Source organism: Hyperolius riggenbachi, chromosome 5 (genome assembly GCF_040937935.1).
Source record: "Hyperolius riggenbachi isolate aHypRig1 chromosome 5, aHypRig1.pri, whole genome shotgun sequence".
Lineage (NCBI taxonomy): Eukaryota > Metazoa > Chordata > Amphibia > Anura > Hyperoliidae > Hyperolius > Hyperolius riggenbachi.
The window spans coordinates 354,667,497-354,686,058 of NC_090650.1; the positions used below are offsets into that span (position 1 = coordinate 354,667,497).

At 46.9% G+C, this 18,562-nt stretch overlaps 1 protein-coding gene across 2 annotated transcripts in view; it reads left to right on the forward strand.

Moving 5' to 3' along the window:
* Positions 1-16,696, forward strand: part of LOC137517768 (NXPE family member 1-like) — a 197,718-nt gene extending 181,022 nt beyond the window's left edge. For both annotated transcript variants that reach the window (XM_068234798.1, XM_068234799.1), the window contains exon 7: positions 14,367-16,696. In XM_068234798.1, the coding sequence (XP_068090899.1) occupies positions 14,367-14,905 (539 nt within the window). In that variant the 3' untranslated portion in view covers positions 14,906-16,696. The remainder of the gene's footprint in view (positions 1-14,366) is intronic.
* Positions 16,697-18,562: the final 1,866 nt, after the last annotated feature.

Genomic DNA, 18,562 nt, shown 5'->3' on the forward strand with positions numbered 1-18,562 from the left:
GAGGTTGTTAATACTTTTCCCCCTGCTCAGGCGAGTCTTGCACACCTTGCAAATCGCCATGGTAACATCCTCAGTGCAGTCTTCAAAGAAAGCCCAGACTTTGGAGCACCTGCCTCCTTGCTGGCGATTTCTGTTTCCTCCTCTTTTGCCTCTCACTCTAACTTCCACGCTTGTGGTGCCTGAAATTGCGCGCCGCTTACCTTGTGGCACAAGGCGAACTCGTGCAGCAGTGGGTTCTTCAACAGACTCATCTGTGCTGCTGCTACGACGGCGATGTTCTCGTTCACAAATAAAATCTGGGTCTCTGTCCACATTGTCCATACCCTCCTCTTCCATCTCCTCAAACTCGTCATATGTCATTGTGGGGGGCCGCCGCCGTGGAGTAGAGCTCCCCAGAACAACCTCTGCGCAGCTCACTCCAACGTCGTCTTCCAGATCTTGTCGGCCGACCTCCTGCAATTGCAACCCCTCCTGCCCAACTTGCTCTGGGATTTGGGTTTCCGAGTCCTCCTCGGACTCGCCTTGTATTTCAGTGCGCGGTGCATTTCCCACAGTTAATGGTTGTGAATCCGGGCACAACATTTCTGGCTGTTCCTCCATTGACCTTTCATAGGTGGAAGTTTGTTGGGCTGGGAATAGCTCCTGCGAATACCCCATTGTGTCCTGAGGTAATTCATAGGACTGGTTATCTGGCAGTTGTGTGCGTGGTGTCGCTGCCGGTTGTGTCAGCTTTGTGCCCACTGGCTCCTTGTAACTGGCTGAGGACTCGGACCTCGTGCGTGATGTGCTGGTGCTGCTTAACCCACTGCTGGACGCTTGAGAGGTCATCCAAGTAATTATCTGGTCCTGTTCTTTTGGATTTGTGAGGGTTGTTGTCCTGGACAACATGGGCGGTATTGAGTGGGTTTTCTTGGGTGCTCCCCTGTGGCCTGTACGTGAACCGTCAGGGGAAACACCTCTTCCCTTGCCCCTTCCTCTTTCACCGGATTTCTTCCTCATTTCACTTATCCTTACAGTACACGCTGACTGGCAGCAGTACAGTGGCAGTACAGAAATGCTATACAGTACCACTATTCCCAGCAGCGACACAGAGCACAATGCTATACAGTGGCGGGTGAGCGGTGTACTACTGTTCCCAGGCCCAGCAGACACAGAGTGGCAGTACACACAATGCTATATAGTCTGGCTAAGCCGTGTACACAGAGTGTCAGTAAACAATGGTATATAGTCTGGCTGAGCGGTGTACACAGAGTGTCAGTAAACAACGGTATATAGTCTGGCTGAGCGGTGTACACAGAGTGGCAGTAAACACAATGCTATATATAGCGTGGCTGAGCGAGGTGCACAGTGGCAGTACACACAATGCTATATAGTCAGGCTAAGCCGTGTACACAGAGTGTCAGAAAACACAATGCTATATATAGCGTGGCTGAGCGAGGTGCACAGTGGCAGTACACACAATGCTTTATAGTCAGGCTGAGCCGTGTACACAGAGTGTCAGTAAACAATGGTATATAGTCTGGCTGAGCGGTGTACACAGAGTGTCAGTAAACAACGGTATATAGTCTGGCTGAGCGGTGTACACAGAGTGGCAGTAAACACAATGCTATATATAGCGTGGCTGAGCGAGGTGCACAGTGGCAGTACACACAATGCTATAGAGCCAGGCTAAGCCGTGTACACAGAGTGTCAGAAAACACAATGCTATATATATAGCGTGGCTGAGCGAGGTGCACAGTGGCAGTACACACAATGCTATATATAGCATGGCTGAGCGAGGTGCACAGTGGCAGTACACACAATGCTATATATAGCGTGGCTGAGCGAGGTGCACAGTGGCAGTACACACAATGCTATATATAGCGTGGCTGAGCGAGGTGCACAGTGGCAGTACACACAATGCTATATTAGTCAGGCTAAGCCGTGTACACAGAGTGTCAGAAAACACAATGCTATATATATAGCGTGGCTGAGCGAGGTGCACAGTGGCAGTACACACAATGCTATATATAGCGTGGCTGAGCGAGGTGCACAGTGGCAGTACCCACAATGCTATATATAGCGTGGCTGAGCGAGGTGCACAGTGGCAGTACACACAATGCTATATATAGCGTGGCTGAGCGAGGTGCACAGTGGCAGTACACACAATGCTATATTAGTCAGGCTAAGCCGTGTACACAGAGTGTCAGAAAACACAATGCTATATATATAGCGTGGCTGAGCGAGGTGCACAGTGGCAGTACACACAATGCTATATATAGCGTGGCTGAGCGAGGTGCACAGTGGCAGTACACACAATGCTATATATAGCGTGGCTGAGCGAGGTGCACAGTGGCAGTACACACAATGCTATATTAGTCAGGCTAAGCCGTGTACACAGAGTGTCAGAAAACACAATGCTATATATATAGCGTGGCTGAGCGAGGTACACAGTGGCAGTAAACAATGCTATATATAGTGTGGCTGAGCGAGCGGTGTACTACTGTTCCCAGCAGCGACACACAATGACTGGGGGGGACCCTGGCTAGCGTGGCTGGAGAGCGAACTACCCTGCCTGCCTACCCAAAGCTAAATCCACAGACAAATGGCGGAGATATGACGTGGTTCGGGTATTTATTTACCCGAACCACGTGACCGTTCGGCCAATCAGAGCGCGTTCGGGCCCGAACCACGTGACCCGTTCGGCCAATCACAGCGCTAGCCGAACGTTCGGGGAACGTTCGGCCATGCGCTCTTAGTTCGGCCATGTGGCCGAACGGTTTGGCCGAGCACCGTCAGGTGTTCGGCCGAACTCGAACATCACCCGAACAGGGTGATGTTCTGCAGAACCCGAACAGTGGCGAACACTGTTCGCCCAACACTACCCTCCAGGTATCGCGCATTGGCCTTGGGGCCCCGGCCAGTGAGAGAGGTCCGGGGCCCCTGGACATCGTGCGAACCAATCGTGTGTTTTTAAACGTTTTTTTTTCAGCTCTAGGACATGGCAGACAGGTGAGCGGTTAGGGAGGGACCCCTGTGGGAGGAATGCCTGCACGGGGCGGTCCTGCTAGCGACGCAATCTTGCGATTTGCGTCCAACTGAAGCCTCCCACCTGAATGCTAATGGCTGCTAGATGTGGTATGGCAGGTAAAGGGTGTATGACAGTGCATCCTGATTGGCTGACGAGCACCTGCTGACGACTTAAATGTAGCTGCATGCATGTATTGCTGTGTTCTATTGCTTGTGTGTGTCGAATTTAGCATTCAGTATGGAGGCAGTGTTGGTGGGTTTTCTGGATGTGAGAGGTCCAGAGCCTGGGTGTGAGAGGTCCAGGCCCACCTGCACTCCCCTCCAGGTATCGCGCATTGGCCTTGGGGCCCCGGCCAGTGAGAGAGGTCCGGGGCCCCTGGACATCGTGCGAACCAATCGTGTGTTTTTATGATCGTAATCAGCTAATAACGATTACGCAAAATTTGACGTCAATTTTTGCATTTACACTTATATGTAATTACGATTTGTAAATTCAATTGATTTCGTTTAGTGATTAGTAATTTCGCCTAAAATTTCACATAATTTTCCTGTAATTTCATGCTGAATTTAGCAGTAAATAGCAAAGCCCCCATACATGATACCAAAATTGCAACATATGTTAAGGAAAATAGTGGGTACAAGTAAAAAAAATAATTTTCCAAAAAGACCTGGTAGTATTTGAGAAAATCGATTTTAAAAATGCAAAGAAAAATGGTTTTTAAACTAAAAAATGACCATTTTTCTTTGCATATTTTAAGTCGATTTTCTCAAAAACCATAATGTCTTTTTGAAAAATTATTTTTTTGTCTTGTACCCAGTATTCTCCTTAAAGGGGAACTTCAGCCTAAACAAACATACTGTCATCAAGTTACATTAGTTATATTAATTAGAATAGATAGGTAATATAATCTCTTACCCACCTTGTTTTAAAAGAACAGGCAAATGTTTGTGATTTATGGGGGCTGCCATCTTTGTCATGGGGGCAGCCATCTTTTTGGTTGAAAGGAGGTGGCAAGGAGCAGGAGACACCGTTCCAACTGTCCTTTGTCCTGATTACCCCTCCCAGCTGCACACGCTAGGCTTCAAATGTCAAATTCAAAATGTAAAAAAAAAAATTGCACCAAAACAGCAGAATGAGAACAACAAAATCAGAAATCCCATCATGCTTTGTACAGCATCAGGGGAAAAAAGCCCGGGCAGTTTCTTCTGTGCAGCTAAAAATGAGGCTTGTATAAGAGAAAAAGTTCTGATGCTGTGAAACTGTTAAAGAAACACCAGGCCTTTTCAGTGCTGCTGAGTCGATTTTTAGTCCGGAGGTTCACTTTAACATATGTAGCAATTTTAGTAGCAGCACGGTGGTGAAGTGGTTAGCGCTCCTGCCTTGCATCGCTGGATCCCTGGTTCAAATCCCAGCCAGGTCAACATCTGCAAGGAGTTTGTATGTTCTCCCCGTGTCCACGTGGGTTTCCTCCGGGCACTCCAGTTTCCTCCCATATCCCAAAAACAAACAGATAAGTTGATTGGCTTCCACCTGAAATTGGCCCTAGACTACAATACATACAACTATACAATATAGACATATGACTATGGTAGGGACTAGATTGTGAGCTCCTTCGAGGGACAGTTAGTGACAAGACAATATATATATATACTCTGTACAGCGCTGCGGAAGATGTCGGCGCTATATAAAATGCTAAATAATAATAATAGCATGTATGGGGGCTTTGCTATTAACCATTAAAGTTGGCACAAAATTTCGCAAAATAAGGCGAAAAATTATGAAATATTACTATTACATACGAAGCTAATTACGACTTTCCCTGAAATTTTGCATTACAATTACGATGCGTAAATGCGAATTTCGATGCGAAATTTCAGCCCACCACTGATAAAGACACTCCCTGAAAAAGATTTATAAAAAGATGCTGACCAGCCTCCCTGTTCACCGTACACCATTCACTAAGTGCATTTTGAAAATAAAGAAATCCCTGTTAACCCCTATGAGGTAAGACTGGATCGCCTAGGGTAGTACTTCCAGCTACTCCTAGGCGATAGAGTTTTCCGCCTTCTTGGGACAACCAGAAATCACATGCCCTTTGTGAGCACAATACAGACACAATTTTTCCATACGCCTTCTGGTCCTCTCGACCTTTGAAAGCTTGGTGTGCCCAATCTGCATTGGCTCATCAGATGGTGGAGAGGAAAGCACAGGAGCTGAAAATGTACAGGAAGTAAATCTTCCTGGGGCCTTAGCCCGAGTTTGCTTCTGATAGCGAACTCGCCTGTCAATTTTAATCGCCAAATATATGGCCTCATCCAATGATTTAGGTGACCCAACATGAGATCAGTTACAGCATCAGATAACCCCAATAAGAAGCAATCCAAAAGTGTGTACTGCCCCCACCTGGCTGACACTGCCCATCTCCTAAACTCAGCTGCGTAAGTTTCAACAGGATTGTGCCCCTGCCTAAGGGTTTTTAATTTCCTCTCTGACGTTACTGCCAAATCGGGATGATTGTAAATCACTGCCATAGCTCTAAAGTGAACCTTAAAGAGACTCCGTAACAAAAATTGCATCCTGTTTTTTATCATCCTACAAGTTCCAAAAGCTATTCTAATGTGTTCTGGCTTACTGCAGCACTTTGTACTATCACAGTCTCTGTAATAAATCAACTTATCTATCTCTTGTCAGACTTGTCAGCCTGTGTCTGGAAGGCTGCCAAGTTCTTCAGTGTTGTGGTTCTGCTATGAACTCCGCCTTCCAGGCCCCTCTATGCACACTGCCTGTGTATTGTTTAGATTAGGGCAGCTTCTCTCTTCTCTCTTATCTTTTACAAGCTGGATAAATCGTCCTCTGAGCTGGCTGGGCTTTCACATACTGAGGAAATTCAGACAAGGGCAAAGCTGTTTGCAGGAAGAAAAGAGCAGCCTGAAACTTCAGTGCATGAGAGATGCAGGGGGAAAGAAACACACAAATGATCTCTTGAGATTCAAAAGGAAGGCTGTATACAGCCTGCTTGTGTATGGATGTATTTTCTATGTGTGGACATACTGTACATCAACCTACTTCCTGTTTTGGTGGCCATTTTGTTTGTTTATAAACAAACTTTTTAAAACTGTTTTTAACCACTTTTAATGCGGCGGGGAGCGGCGAAATTGTGACAGAGGGGAATAGGAGATGTCCCCTAACGCACTGGTATGTTTACTTTTGCGTGATTTTAACAATACAGATTCTCTTTAAGTGTCAAAAATAAATTGAGTTTTACTCACCTGGAGCTTACCTCAGCCCCCTGCAGCTGATCGGTGCCCACGAAGAGTCGCTCTGATGTTCCGGGTCCCGCTGGCGGCCACTTCCGGTTTCGCCGTCAGGACCCGTCAGGCTGGGGAACGCGGCTGATACTACGCGTTCCCAGCCAAAATAGCACCCCTATGCGGCCGAGCTATCCGAGCTCAGATAGCGTCATCAGCTCGGATAGCGTCACGTCAGACGTCACCTCGAGTCCTCACAAGCGAATCAGAGGGCTCCCAGCCCTCTGACTGCAGCCAATCACAGAGGGGGAGCCTGGCCAAGCCCCCCTCTATAAATAGCGGGCGCCATGTTGCCTCACTCGTCCTGCTTGCGACTTACTGGCTGACTGTACTGAGAGACTGCTCCAGTGCTTTTTGTCTGTGCAAGTAGTGCATTTATTGTTCAATACACCAAGCATTTTTATACTCCAACACTTGATATTCACCTGTATTGCTTTGTATTGTAGATAGATTGTATTTTAGGCAGTTTAGTTTGTGTGATTAGGGACTAGGGAGGGAGACTGTCACTGGTGCTGCTGCAGCTGCAGCAGCTAGGCTCTGTGCCTAGGCAAGGCAGCCTGCCCTGCTCTGTGCTCTAGTCTCTAGTTACCTGTGCTCTCACCTGTCCTGCTCTACTGTACTACTTCTGTGTTTAGATAGATTATTGTACTATTTTGTAGTTAGCAAGACCCAGCTTTACTGCTATACCTGTCCTGTATCTGCTCTCTGTAATCTAGTCACACCTGTTCTATTGTTTAGCTAGATTCTTCTATTGTTTAGTTAGTACTGTAGTGTACTCTAGTCTGTGTATAGGGACCGTCCGTCACCGCGTTACCTAGGGTCTTTGTGTGCGCAGTGCACGTCTGCGCTGTCTGCACCCTCTCGTTAGTGCTACACCCGTCCTATTGTTTATATTACTTGTATTGTGTATTCGCTGAATTGTACTGTACTGTAGTCTGTGTATAGGGACACCGTCAGTCTTTGTGTGCGCACTGCGCACTCTCTCGTTAGCGCTACACCGATCTCTGCTGTAGAGTACACCTGTCCGTCACCTCACACACCCACCACCACCAGTCCCACCCCATTAAAGTACCCCACTTGTCCCACCCACCTTTACATACATAACTTTTTTTTTTATTTGTATAATATTAAAAATATACGATGTCTGGCACTGGCAGCCGCTTTGGGCAGGGGCAGCAAGGGCAGCAAGGGCATCGGCAAGAGAGGAGGTCGTGGCAGCCGCGCCACCACCAGCATGCGCAGTTCTGCGTCTGCACCAGTGGCTATTCCGCCATTAGCCACTGGCCTTGGACGCCTTGGCCGCCCAACAGCTGGGAGTCACACTGCAGAGACACAGCAGCAGCGTGTGGCGCAGATGTTCCTCCCACTGCCAGGTCGTAGCCGTCCTATTGAGGAGAAGGACGCAGACTCTGTGGTGGAACTGATGGTGGATGAGCAGGCCACCATTAGCTCTGGAACCGAGTCTTCCACCCCCGCCACTACTCCTGTTCGCAAGAGCAGCAGCAGCCGCCCAGCACTGCCTGGGGAGGAGGAGGAGGAGTGCAGTTCTCCAGCCCCAGCGGGCAACACCAGCACCCTGTCACTCAGCACCTTCTTATCCCCAAGCACAGCGGGGTTATGGAGTGCTGTTGCGGCAGAATTGGAGGAGGAAGAAATGCTGATGGGCACTTTGGGGGATGATGCTTTGGACAGTCAGACAGTGGTGAGTGTCCATCAGCCCATGCATGCAGAAGGGGAGTTTGTGGGGTTATCCCAGCAGGACATGTTTGCTGAGGGGGAGGATGGTGATGACAGGGTGAAGGACAGAGACTGGGTGGCAGATCCTGGGGATGTCATCAGCTCTGAGGAAGAGGATGCGTCTGCGGGCCTTGCTAGAAGGATCAGCATCGCAGATATAGGCAGGATCAGAAGTGGGCGTGGTATGCAGACCACACAGCGTGCTGATCCGGAGAGTTCTGCCAGTGCCACCACCAGCCGCACCAAGAAACCCCCCCCCCCAACCACCACAGGGAGACCAGCGGCAGCAGCAGCACCTTCGAGCCGAAGGGGCAACTTTACCTCCCCAGTTTGGATTTTTTTCCCCCTGCCATATATGGAGTGCAAGTATGCCACCTGCAACCAGTGCCGCCAGCAGCTCAGCAGAGGGAAGGAGCCCTCTGCGTACGACACCACCTCTCTGGTGACCCATCTGGCAGGGAAACACTTTCATGAGCATGAGGAGTTCATGAAGTTGAAGGAAGCTGGCAGTGGCAGTGGCAGACCCTCCACCACTGCGAAGCCATTGGCAGCAGCCACCCGCCCTCCTCCACCTCCTCCAGCAGCACCAGCAGGAGTGCGTCAGAAACGCACTGCTCCTCCTCCCTCTGCAACTCCTGCCGCTGACACTGAGGCCTGTTCTGGCAGCCAGTCCTCAGTGGCCTCCTCTGCTCCCTCCAGTGATTTCGGTGCCAGCAAAAGGCGTCGCCAGACCCTGCTCAGCGTCAGTGACACCTTCCAGGGGGTGGTCAGGGTTCTGCCTCCCAGCAGCCATCGCGTGCGTCAGCTGAACGGCTTGCTGGCACGGGCCATGTGCTCCCATCTCCTGCCTTATTTCCTTGTGCAGGAGGGGAGCGACATGCGTGCGCTCCTGATGTGTGCAGCCCCCGATTGGCCAATCCCCAGCCGACATTTTTTTGCACGCACGGCCATCCCTGCACTTCACCGCTCTGTGATGGCCAATGTCGGGAGAGGGCTGGATCACGCGGTGGGTCAACGGGTCCACGTCACCATGGACTCGTGGAGCAGCCGGTTTGGGACAGGCCGCTATCTGTCCTTCACCGCGCATTGGGTCAGCTTGGTGGAAGGGGGTGAGGAGGGGGGAGTAGCATCGGGCACTGTCAGAGCAGCAACAGCAGCAACAACGCAGTGGGTGGTGCCACCATGCAGGGTCAGCGGAATTGCAGCAGGTTCCTCTGATCCGCTTCCATCCTCCGGCACACCAGCCCAAACCCCCCACCTCAGCAGCAGCGTGAAGCCCCGCCACTGCCAAGCGCTGCTGGAATTGGTCAGCCAGGGGAAGACCAAACTGACGGCGGACCATGTCCTGGCCAAACTCCGAGAGCAGAAGAGGAATTGACCCCCAGAGGCCTCAGAGGCGGAGAGGTGGTGTCCGACAATGGGGCAAACCTGGTTGCTGCAATCAGCAGGGGAGACCTGACCCACATCCCCTGCCTGGCGCACGTCCTGAACCTGGTAGTCCAAAAGTTCCTGCGGACCTACCAGAGGATGGACCGACTCCTTGAGGCGGCAAGGAAGGTTGTGCGTCATTTCCGGCACTCGGCTGCAGCCGTAGCGAGCCTGGAAGAGGTGCAGAAGGAGCTGCACCTGCCACAGCACCGGCTCATTATCGATGTTCCAACTCGCTGGAACTCCACCCTGGTGATGTTGGAGCGTCTGGGTGAACAGAGGCAGGCTGTCAGCCAGTACATTGCACGAGCAACAGTTGCCGCCATCACTGCAACTGGGCGTGCCGCCACCAACCTCCCGTCCATCATCTCCATGGAGGACTGGGGGCACATGCAGCAGGTGTGCTCAGTGCTGGCACCCTTCCTGCAGGCCACCAACATGGTAAGCAGGGACCATGCAATGGTGTGCGAGTGGGTCCCCATGGTGTGTGTGCTGGACAGGGCCCTGTATGCACTGCTGGAAGAGGGAGTGGCAGCCTTGGACCAGCAGGAGCTGCAGGCAGCTTTACAGGCCACCTCTGAGGAGGAGGGCTTGAAGTTGGTGGAGGTGCCTGACCTTGCTGCTGATGAGGGGGAGCAGCAGAGCGCAGCAGAGCGCAGCTGAACTGGTGCGGGGGTGGAGAGAGGATGAGGTGGAGGAGGCAGAGGATGAGGAGGACAGCTCTGTCGGCTCTGGGGCTGCCGATGATGTGCCAGCAGACGTGGCCAGACTCTTCCCAATGGCAGCGCACATGCTGAGGTGCCTGCGCAAGGACCCAAGGGTCATCCAGATGAAGAAGAGGGAGGACATCTGGATCTGGATGATGCTGGACCCACGTCTGAAGGGGAAGCTCAGCCAGTTCCTGCCTGCAGGAGGAGACCGTGCGCAACAAATGAGGGATTTGCAGCTGTCCCTTGTTGAGCGCTTGGAGGAAGCCTTCCCTCAGCCATCCACCCCCACTGTCCAGCCAGCACAGAGGCAGCAGCAGGTGCCTGCATCCACCAGCAGCAAGCGCACGTGCACCACAGACCTGCTGTCTCTGACCAATGAGCTCTACATGAGTGTAGAGCTGCCAGGGACTAGAGAGGAGGTGCCTGCAGCAGCATCCTTCTCCAGTCACAGACAGCGCTTGACCCGCATGGTGGCTGACTACATGGGGTCCTTCAGCGGGCTTGACAGCGTTGCCCCTGTTGATCCCATGGAGTATTGGGTCAAGCACCTGCCAATATGGAGCGAGCTTGCGCAGTACGCCCTGGAAGTGCTCTCCTGCCCCCCTTCCAGCGTACTGTCAGAGCGTTGCTTCAGTGCAGCCGGTGGAGTCGTCACTGAGAAGCGATCTCATCTGTCTCACAAGTCTGTGGACAGACTGACGTTTCTCAAAATGAACCAGGCTTGGGTGGAAGGCGAATTCCTGGCCCCTGTTGTCGGCGAGAGGAGGACATGAAGTGGCACACACACATTGCACCTGCTGCTGCTGCTGTATTTCTTCCTGCTGTCTGTGTCTCCACTGCCAGGGAACACATTAAAAGGTGCTGCTGCCCATGCACCACCAGCTATTTACGCTCAAAAATAGCTGCATTTCTGAAAAGAAAAAATGTTATAATTTTGTGTTATTATTTTAGAGGTGTCCGGGTTGAAAACTGTGCTGTCCCAATTGTGTATTGGACACAATGTGGGCTTCACGACCGCTGTCTGGAACCTCATGGTGTTCATTTATGGCCCTGGTACCACCGCTAGGAACCAGGGCCTATTATGTCTCGCTGCCTGCCCTCCTGCTGCCTGCTGCCAGTCTGCCACACACTCATCCTCCTCACGCTGCCTGATGTTGTATTTCCTCCTGCTGTCTGTGTCTCCACTGCCAGGGAACACATTACAAGGTGCTGCTGCCCATGCGCCACCAGCTATGTCTCACTGCCCGCCTGCCTGCTGCCACTGCCACACACTCATCCTCCTCACACTGCCTGCTGTTGTATTTCCTCCTGCTGTCTGTGTCTCCACTGCCAGGGAACACATTACAAGGTGCTGCTGCCCATGCGCCACCAGCTATTTACGCTCAAAAATAGCTGCATTATTTTGAATTTTTTTTTTATTATTTTAGAGGTGTCCTGGTTGAAAACTGTGCTGTCCCAATTGTGTATTGGACACAATGTGGGCTTCATGACCGCTGTCTGGAACCTCATGATGTTCATTTACGGCCCTGGTACCACCGCTAGGAACCAGGGCCTATTATGTCAGCAGTCACATCACAATGCCTGACACACACTACTCCTCCTCCTGTAGCTACCTTGAGCTTCTGCTGTCTGTGTGCTGCTACCACTTCCTGGGAGAACAGAAGAACTATTTTCTGCTGCCACCCACTCTCCTACCAGCTATTACCACACTACAATAGCTGCAACTACTTCCTCCTCCTGCTGATGTCTGTGTTTTACCACCGCCAGGGTACACAGAAAAAGGCGCTGTGGCTTGCAATGTGCCACTAGTACTATTATGCCATCAACACAAATATAACTATGGTGTTATTAAAATAAAATATTTCCACAAATGAAGTAAAAAAAAATATTGCAAAAGAAAGGAAAACCAAGACACACAATATAATGATAGAGAAGAAGAGGAAGAAGAAGAAGAAGAAAGAAGAAGAAGATATAGAAGAAGAAGAAGAAGAAGATATAGAAGAAGATGAAGATATAGAAGAAGAAGATGAAGATATAGAAGAAGAAGAAGATATAGAAGAAGAAGAAGATATAGAAGGAGAAGAAGAAGATATAGAAGAAGAAGAAGATATAGAAGAAGAAGATATAGAAGAAGAAGATGAAGAAGATATAGAAGAAGAAGATATAGAAGAAGAAGAAGAAGATACAGAAGAAGAAGAAGAAGAAGAAGATATAAAAGAAGAAGAAGATATAGAAGAAGAAGATATAGAAGAAGAAAAAGATAATTGAAGAAGATACAAGAAGAAGATGAAGAAGATATAGAAGAAGAAGAAGAAGAAGAAGATATAGAAGAAGAAGTCGAAGAAGAAGAAGATATAGAAGAAGAAGAAGAAGATACAGAAGAAGAAGAAGAAGATATAAAAGAAGAAGAAGATATAGAAGAAGAAGATATAGAAGAAGAAAAAGATAATTGAAGAAGATACAAGAAGTAGAAGATGAAGAAGAAGAAGAAGAAAAAGAAGAAGATATAGAAGAAGAAGAAGATGAAGATGACATAAATGAAGACTTCCAACTTACAACCATTTTGGACACACCTTCTCATGCAAACACTTTTCATGAAGTTCATTTACTATTTTTGATACCTTTTTTATAACTACTACATCACCACATAATCACTTGATGTTTTTCTTCATAAAAAAGGTGGTTTCATGCATCATTGACCTCCAATACAAGTTGTAAAAGCTATTTAAGGCCAGCTCGAATATTTTACTCGAATACAGACTCGGATAGTGACGTCGGATATCCGAGTTCGAATTGGATATTCGATTAACTCGAATATCGAACTTCGAGTGAATTCGGATAGTTTACTATCCGAATTCGACCAAACTCGAATAGGATAATGAGGTATCCGATCAACACTGACTATGTATTCACGACAGCAGACAGTGAGCGAATGCCGAACGAAGGCTTAAGAAGCAGAGGGAGACTCTCAGCCACTCCCATCTCGGAATCAGCCAATCCGAGCGGCGAGAGTCACCCGTGACATCAGCCGGCCAGCAGGTGAGCTCAGCTGACGCGCCTTCTGCCCGCATAAAGGTCCTGTCTCCGCGCGCGCCTGCGTGAGACATAAACCCTATGAGCTGGAGACAACACCGTTCCCGGCGTACTAGACGCCGAGGAAACGGATGACACTTGAGAGCCAGGGAGAAAGGCGGCTGCAGACACCCCCTGCGTGTCAGCAGCCACCAAATCAGTACTCGTTACAACTACCTACTGTAAGTGATAGTAACATAGGAGAAAAGTAATTTTTAGCTCATTTTACTCTGGAAGAATCGTACTTCTGAATTGTATAAGTTTACATATATTTAACATTTTAAGATTTTCGTGACAGAGGTCTTATAAAGGAAATCTGTCGCGAAAATCCTAACATTTAAACTACATGTAAACATATACAAATAAATAGTACGTTTCTTCCAGAGTAAAATGAGCCATAAATTACTTTTCTCCTATGTTGCTGTCACTTACAGTAAGTAGTAGAAATCTGACATTAAAGACAGATTTTGGACTAGCCCATCTTCTCATAGGGGGTTCTCAGGGTTTTCATTATTTTTAAAAGCAGTTGGTGAATGACAGTTGCTCCGTCCACCTGCCAAAAAAGTGTGCAGCGAGCAGGGAGGTGGGCCAGCATCTTTGTATAAATCTTTTTGAGGGAATGTCTTTATAAAGAATAAAGGCCATGCTGAGAGTCCCCTTTGGAGAGATGGACTAGCCCAAAACCTGTTGGTAGTGTCAGATTTCTACTACCTACTGTAAGTGAGCAACATAGGAGAAAAGTAATTTATGACTCATTTTACTCTGGAAGAAATGTACTTCTTATTTGTATGTGTTTTAAATTTTAAGATTTTCACGACAGTTCCTCTTTAAGTACTGCAAGCGATTCGTGCTGGTTGGTTAAGACTACTGTACTTAGTCTATTGTACATGCATATTCACTACCAAATGCATTAGAAAAAATAGTAGGCAAAAGTAGGGGTTTATTGAATTAACTGCACTGAATAGCAAGAAACAGAGGCAAACTGCCTCTATTTACTACTGGTGGAAATGCATAAGTTTACCTATCCTTTGTGTTTCTTTGAGCTGTTGCGTCTAACAGCATTCTTAAATTAATAGGTTATGTGTGTATTTTTTTTTCTAGACTTGAAACTGATGAATGTGTATGAAATAGGATGGGCACAAAAGCATTTAGGTGTGGACGTTGAAAGAAATATCCAAATTCTCTGGAAACACCATGCAAGGCCTTTTATGTTTCTGAACTTCAACAATCTCCGAGAAGAGCGCACCATCCCCCGTGAAATAGACCTAATTGGAGGCAACCAGTACACAGTCATTGTGCTGAACATCGGGGTGCATTTTAGGTTATTTCCTGTCCATCACTTCATCAGGAGGCTGTACAATATCCGCCGTGCTATCGACCGTCTCTTTCTAAGAAGTCCTGGATCAAAAGTCATCATTAAGACAGAAAATGTATCTGAAATGACGAAAGAATATGAAGGAATGAGTGATCTCCATGCTTCTGTTCACTACTTTGTCATGGAAACTATCTTCAAGGATATCAATGTTGGCTTTTTGAATGGTTGGGACATGACTACTGCCTTTGATTCAAGACAAATTCATCCTCCAGAACCGTATGTGAGAAATGAAGTCAACATGTTGATGACCTACATCTGCAGTTGACCTGTCATGGGCACTTATATTACTTGTTTTCATTTTTTTTCATATAATTGTTTTTTATTAAAGGTCAAAAGATAAATGTATTGATTTATAAGGTGAGCTATATAGAAATATCTGTGTGGAAATTTCTCCAAGCTGTTTCTGTTACTGCCAGAAGCATACTGCAGCTCCAACCAACCCCTGGCTTTTATCACACACATTTTAGATGTTTTACCATCTATAGTAATGTCATCCAGGCTGAACCTGAACAAAAAGAGACTACCAGAGCCATTTAAATTTGGCTATTTTCCCCCTTCCTGTATAAGATAAGTAGAACGTTTCTGAGCTTAGAAAGTAATATTTTGTGTCACTCAAAATGTTGTTCTGTCCAATAGGTCTTCTTCACAGCCTTGGCTATTACTCAGTCCCCGACCCAGATTTACATCACAGGAGCCTATAGGCACAGATGTCCTGGCAACCTAGACTTAACCCTCAATTAACCTATAAACCCCCACAAAACCACATTGCAAGTGTGCTGGCTGGCCCAGCTGTCACTTCTCCCTTACCCGTTATAGGTAGCTACAGGTGCCCCTTGGTATTAGGTAGCCAGAGGTACCCTCAGTAGTAAGTTGCATAGGAAAGAAGGGAGGCACTCAAGGAGCAGTGTGAGCCACCTTTCTATCATCAGGCACCTGTAGGCACATGCCTACAGTGCCTTATGGTAAATACGGCCCTGCTCAGTCCCATTGGTCACAAAAGGGAGACGGAATTTAATACAAAGGAAAATTGCTGCATACTCTAAGCTGGGTTGATTAAAGTAAGCCTGTGAGGTTTTAAAAGAAATAAACTGGATACTTTTTTCGAGAGATGGAAACCTCTGGATTCACCAAAGGCTGCATACATGTAAAAATGGCATGAGAAAGTTTGGGCCCAGGGTGAAGCCAAAAGACATCTCTCCCTGCTCTAGCTATTCTCTTTTTTTTTCTAAACTATTACCCTACTGATAACTCTTTTTTTCCCCATGTAATTTAAGCTCCAGCTATTTCTGGCGGCTTAATTAAACAGTCAGTTTTTAGCAAAATGTAGGCTCTAGCTGTTGCCAGTGCCCAAATTACTCAGTGAGTGCATCTATAGCGGTAATATTGGGCAGCTCCCATAGTGCCCCCCTGTCAGAACTCTCAATATAAATACAACAATCATCCTATAGGGAGCCCTGCACGTTCAGGACACCAGGTGTTAGCCTGATGAGTAATGAGAACACAGGTACTAACGACCACTCTGGTGTTCCTATAGCTCGCCTAGGAGGCTGTTATATATATTCATACCTTTTATGCGTGTGATATAGCTACACCCCTCCCCGTGAATTAGACATATGGGATGTGGCAGATCAGCAAAGAATGTTGGATGAAGAATATCAACTATTTAGATTGACGAATTACATTTTTATTGTAAATAAAGGACAGTTTATCAATTTTGTACAGAAGTAGGGGTGTCCCTGAGACCACATTTTGTATAAAGCAACATTTCTCTGTGTCCTGTCACCAGAAAAATACATAGTTACCTTAGGGACTGAACTTTTTTAATATTTATGTAGTAAGGTATATTACTGTTATTTTTTAAATTATGGGCTTGTAATAAGTGATGGACGCAAAACTGAAAAATGCACATTTATTTACAAATAAAATATTGGTGCCATACACTGTGATAGGGACATAATTTAAGCGATGTAATAACCGTGACAAATGGGCAAATAAAATACATGGGTTTTAATTATGGTAGCATGTATTATTTTAAAACTATAATGGCTGAAAACTGACAAATAATTACGTTTTTCCATTTTTTTCTTAATCTTCCTGTTAAAATGGATTTACAATAAAATAATTCTTAGCGAAATGTACCACCCAAAGAAAGCCTAAATAGTGGCGGAAAAAGCAAGATATAGATTATTTCAGCGTGATAAGTAGTGATAAAGTTATTGGCGGATGAACGAGACGTGAAAGTTGCTCAGATGCATAAGGTGAAATAACACTGAAGGCTAAAGTGGTTAATTCACTACTACTATATTTAATTCAACATTGTGACCTAATTTGAGGAATATTTTGAAGTAGCATGGATGCAGCACACTGCAGCTCACTGTGGATTATGCACCAAGGTTGATACACCTTTGAAGAGGTTGATGATTCTTCTAATTGGCCTGAGATATTAATCCTATAGAAAGGGAATCAGTTGGACCAGGCATGGTTGGTATCCATGATTCAGCAAATCATGGCAGAGTCTAAGCTGTTTTTTATTATATCATCTGCTGGACATCCCTAGAGTTATGGCACAATCTGAGACTTAATGCCAAAACTCTCTTCCTGAGGCAAGGGTCTGAAACCAGCCTGAGGTCAGGTTTCTAGAGGTGGCAGCATCTCTCATTACACTCTCCACCCCTAACAAAGAGAGGGTTATATCTGGACACAAAGGCTGCCAAGGGTCCTTCAATGCCAATCCATACTATCTGTATTTGCTAGGCAAATTGGACCAGGGCTTTTATCTTGGATTATAATGAACACAGGAAAGTAAAGGATGCAGTCATTCCATAGACTGCTCAGACTTTATTCAGTTACTATTTCAACTTTCTATTCTTATTTGACTATATACACGCACTTTGTCAGTTTTATATTGTTTGCATTTATTTGAATATAAAATAAATGATTACAAGTTGTTTGTCTAAGTGCTTACTCTGAATATTCTCTGCATAGAATCCTGCCTTTTGGATACCATAACTGTTTTATTAATATACTTTGTTATATCTAGAGAGGTTGTTGAAATAACCCTTTTTCCTACAGGACTACCTAGAGATAGAATTGCGTATTTGCACACTAATACAAATTGGTGGCAGCTTACCTTATCTCTATATGAGATTGTATCGATTTTACAGTCAATCACAATTGTGTTGTGTGTGCTCTCACTAACCAATTCAAAAGGTTACTTTGTCTGCAGCGTTCAATCCCTTTAGAATGCCCTCAGTTACTGAGGACTGAATGGTAATCGCTACGAAAGGAACAGGAATTGGAGGGTGACTTCACACCTGGGTTCCTGTTCTCTTTCCAGTGACAAAGCCATTCCTGTCGTCAACCTTGCAAGCCTCATTATCAGCTCCATGTGTGCAAACCCAGTTTTTTTGTGACTTGTCTCCAGGCTTTACCTCCCTGTGATTTCCCAGTGGCCTTTGACCTCTGCTATTTTCCTGACCCCTGTTTTGATGACCCGTTGAGGATAGGTAGAGTCTATACTTGGCTTCTCTTGTCTTCAGGATTTCAGGGTGAGTTACCTGGCCCAAGCCCATTGGTAAAAACTCGTTTGGGGCTGCCACAGTGCCCTCTGGAAATTCAAAGCTTTTTGGACATGCAGATGGTACCTAGTTCATGGGAAAACTTGTTGGCTCAAGCTCCCATGTATCATGCCTTGGAATACAGCCATTATTCTGGGTGTCCTGTGGCTTTGGTAGATGGCTATGGCAGGAAATTATCAGGATGGCTCAGGGAACCCTAGCAGTGGTACCTCCTGTTTTCTTCAGGCCAAGCTCAGGCTCTGGGCAGTACCTTGAAGGTTGGATAATCCTAATGCCACTCATAAATGGGTGGGGGTAGTACTGTTAGGAGCCCAATCAAAACTTGATCTACCTGCTGGTAGCAC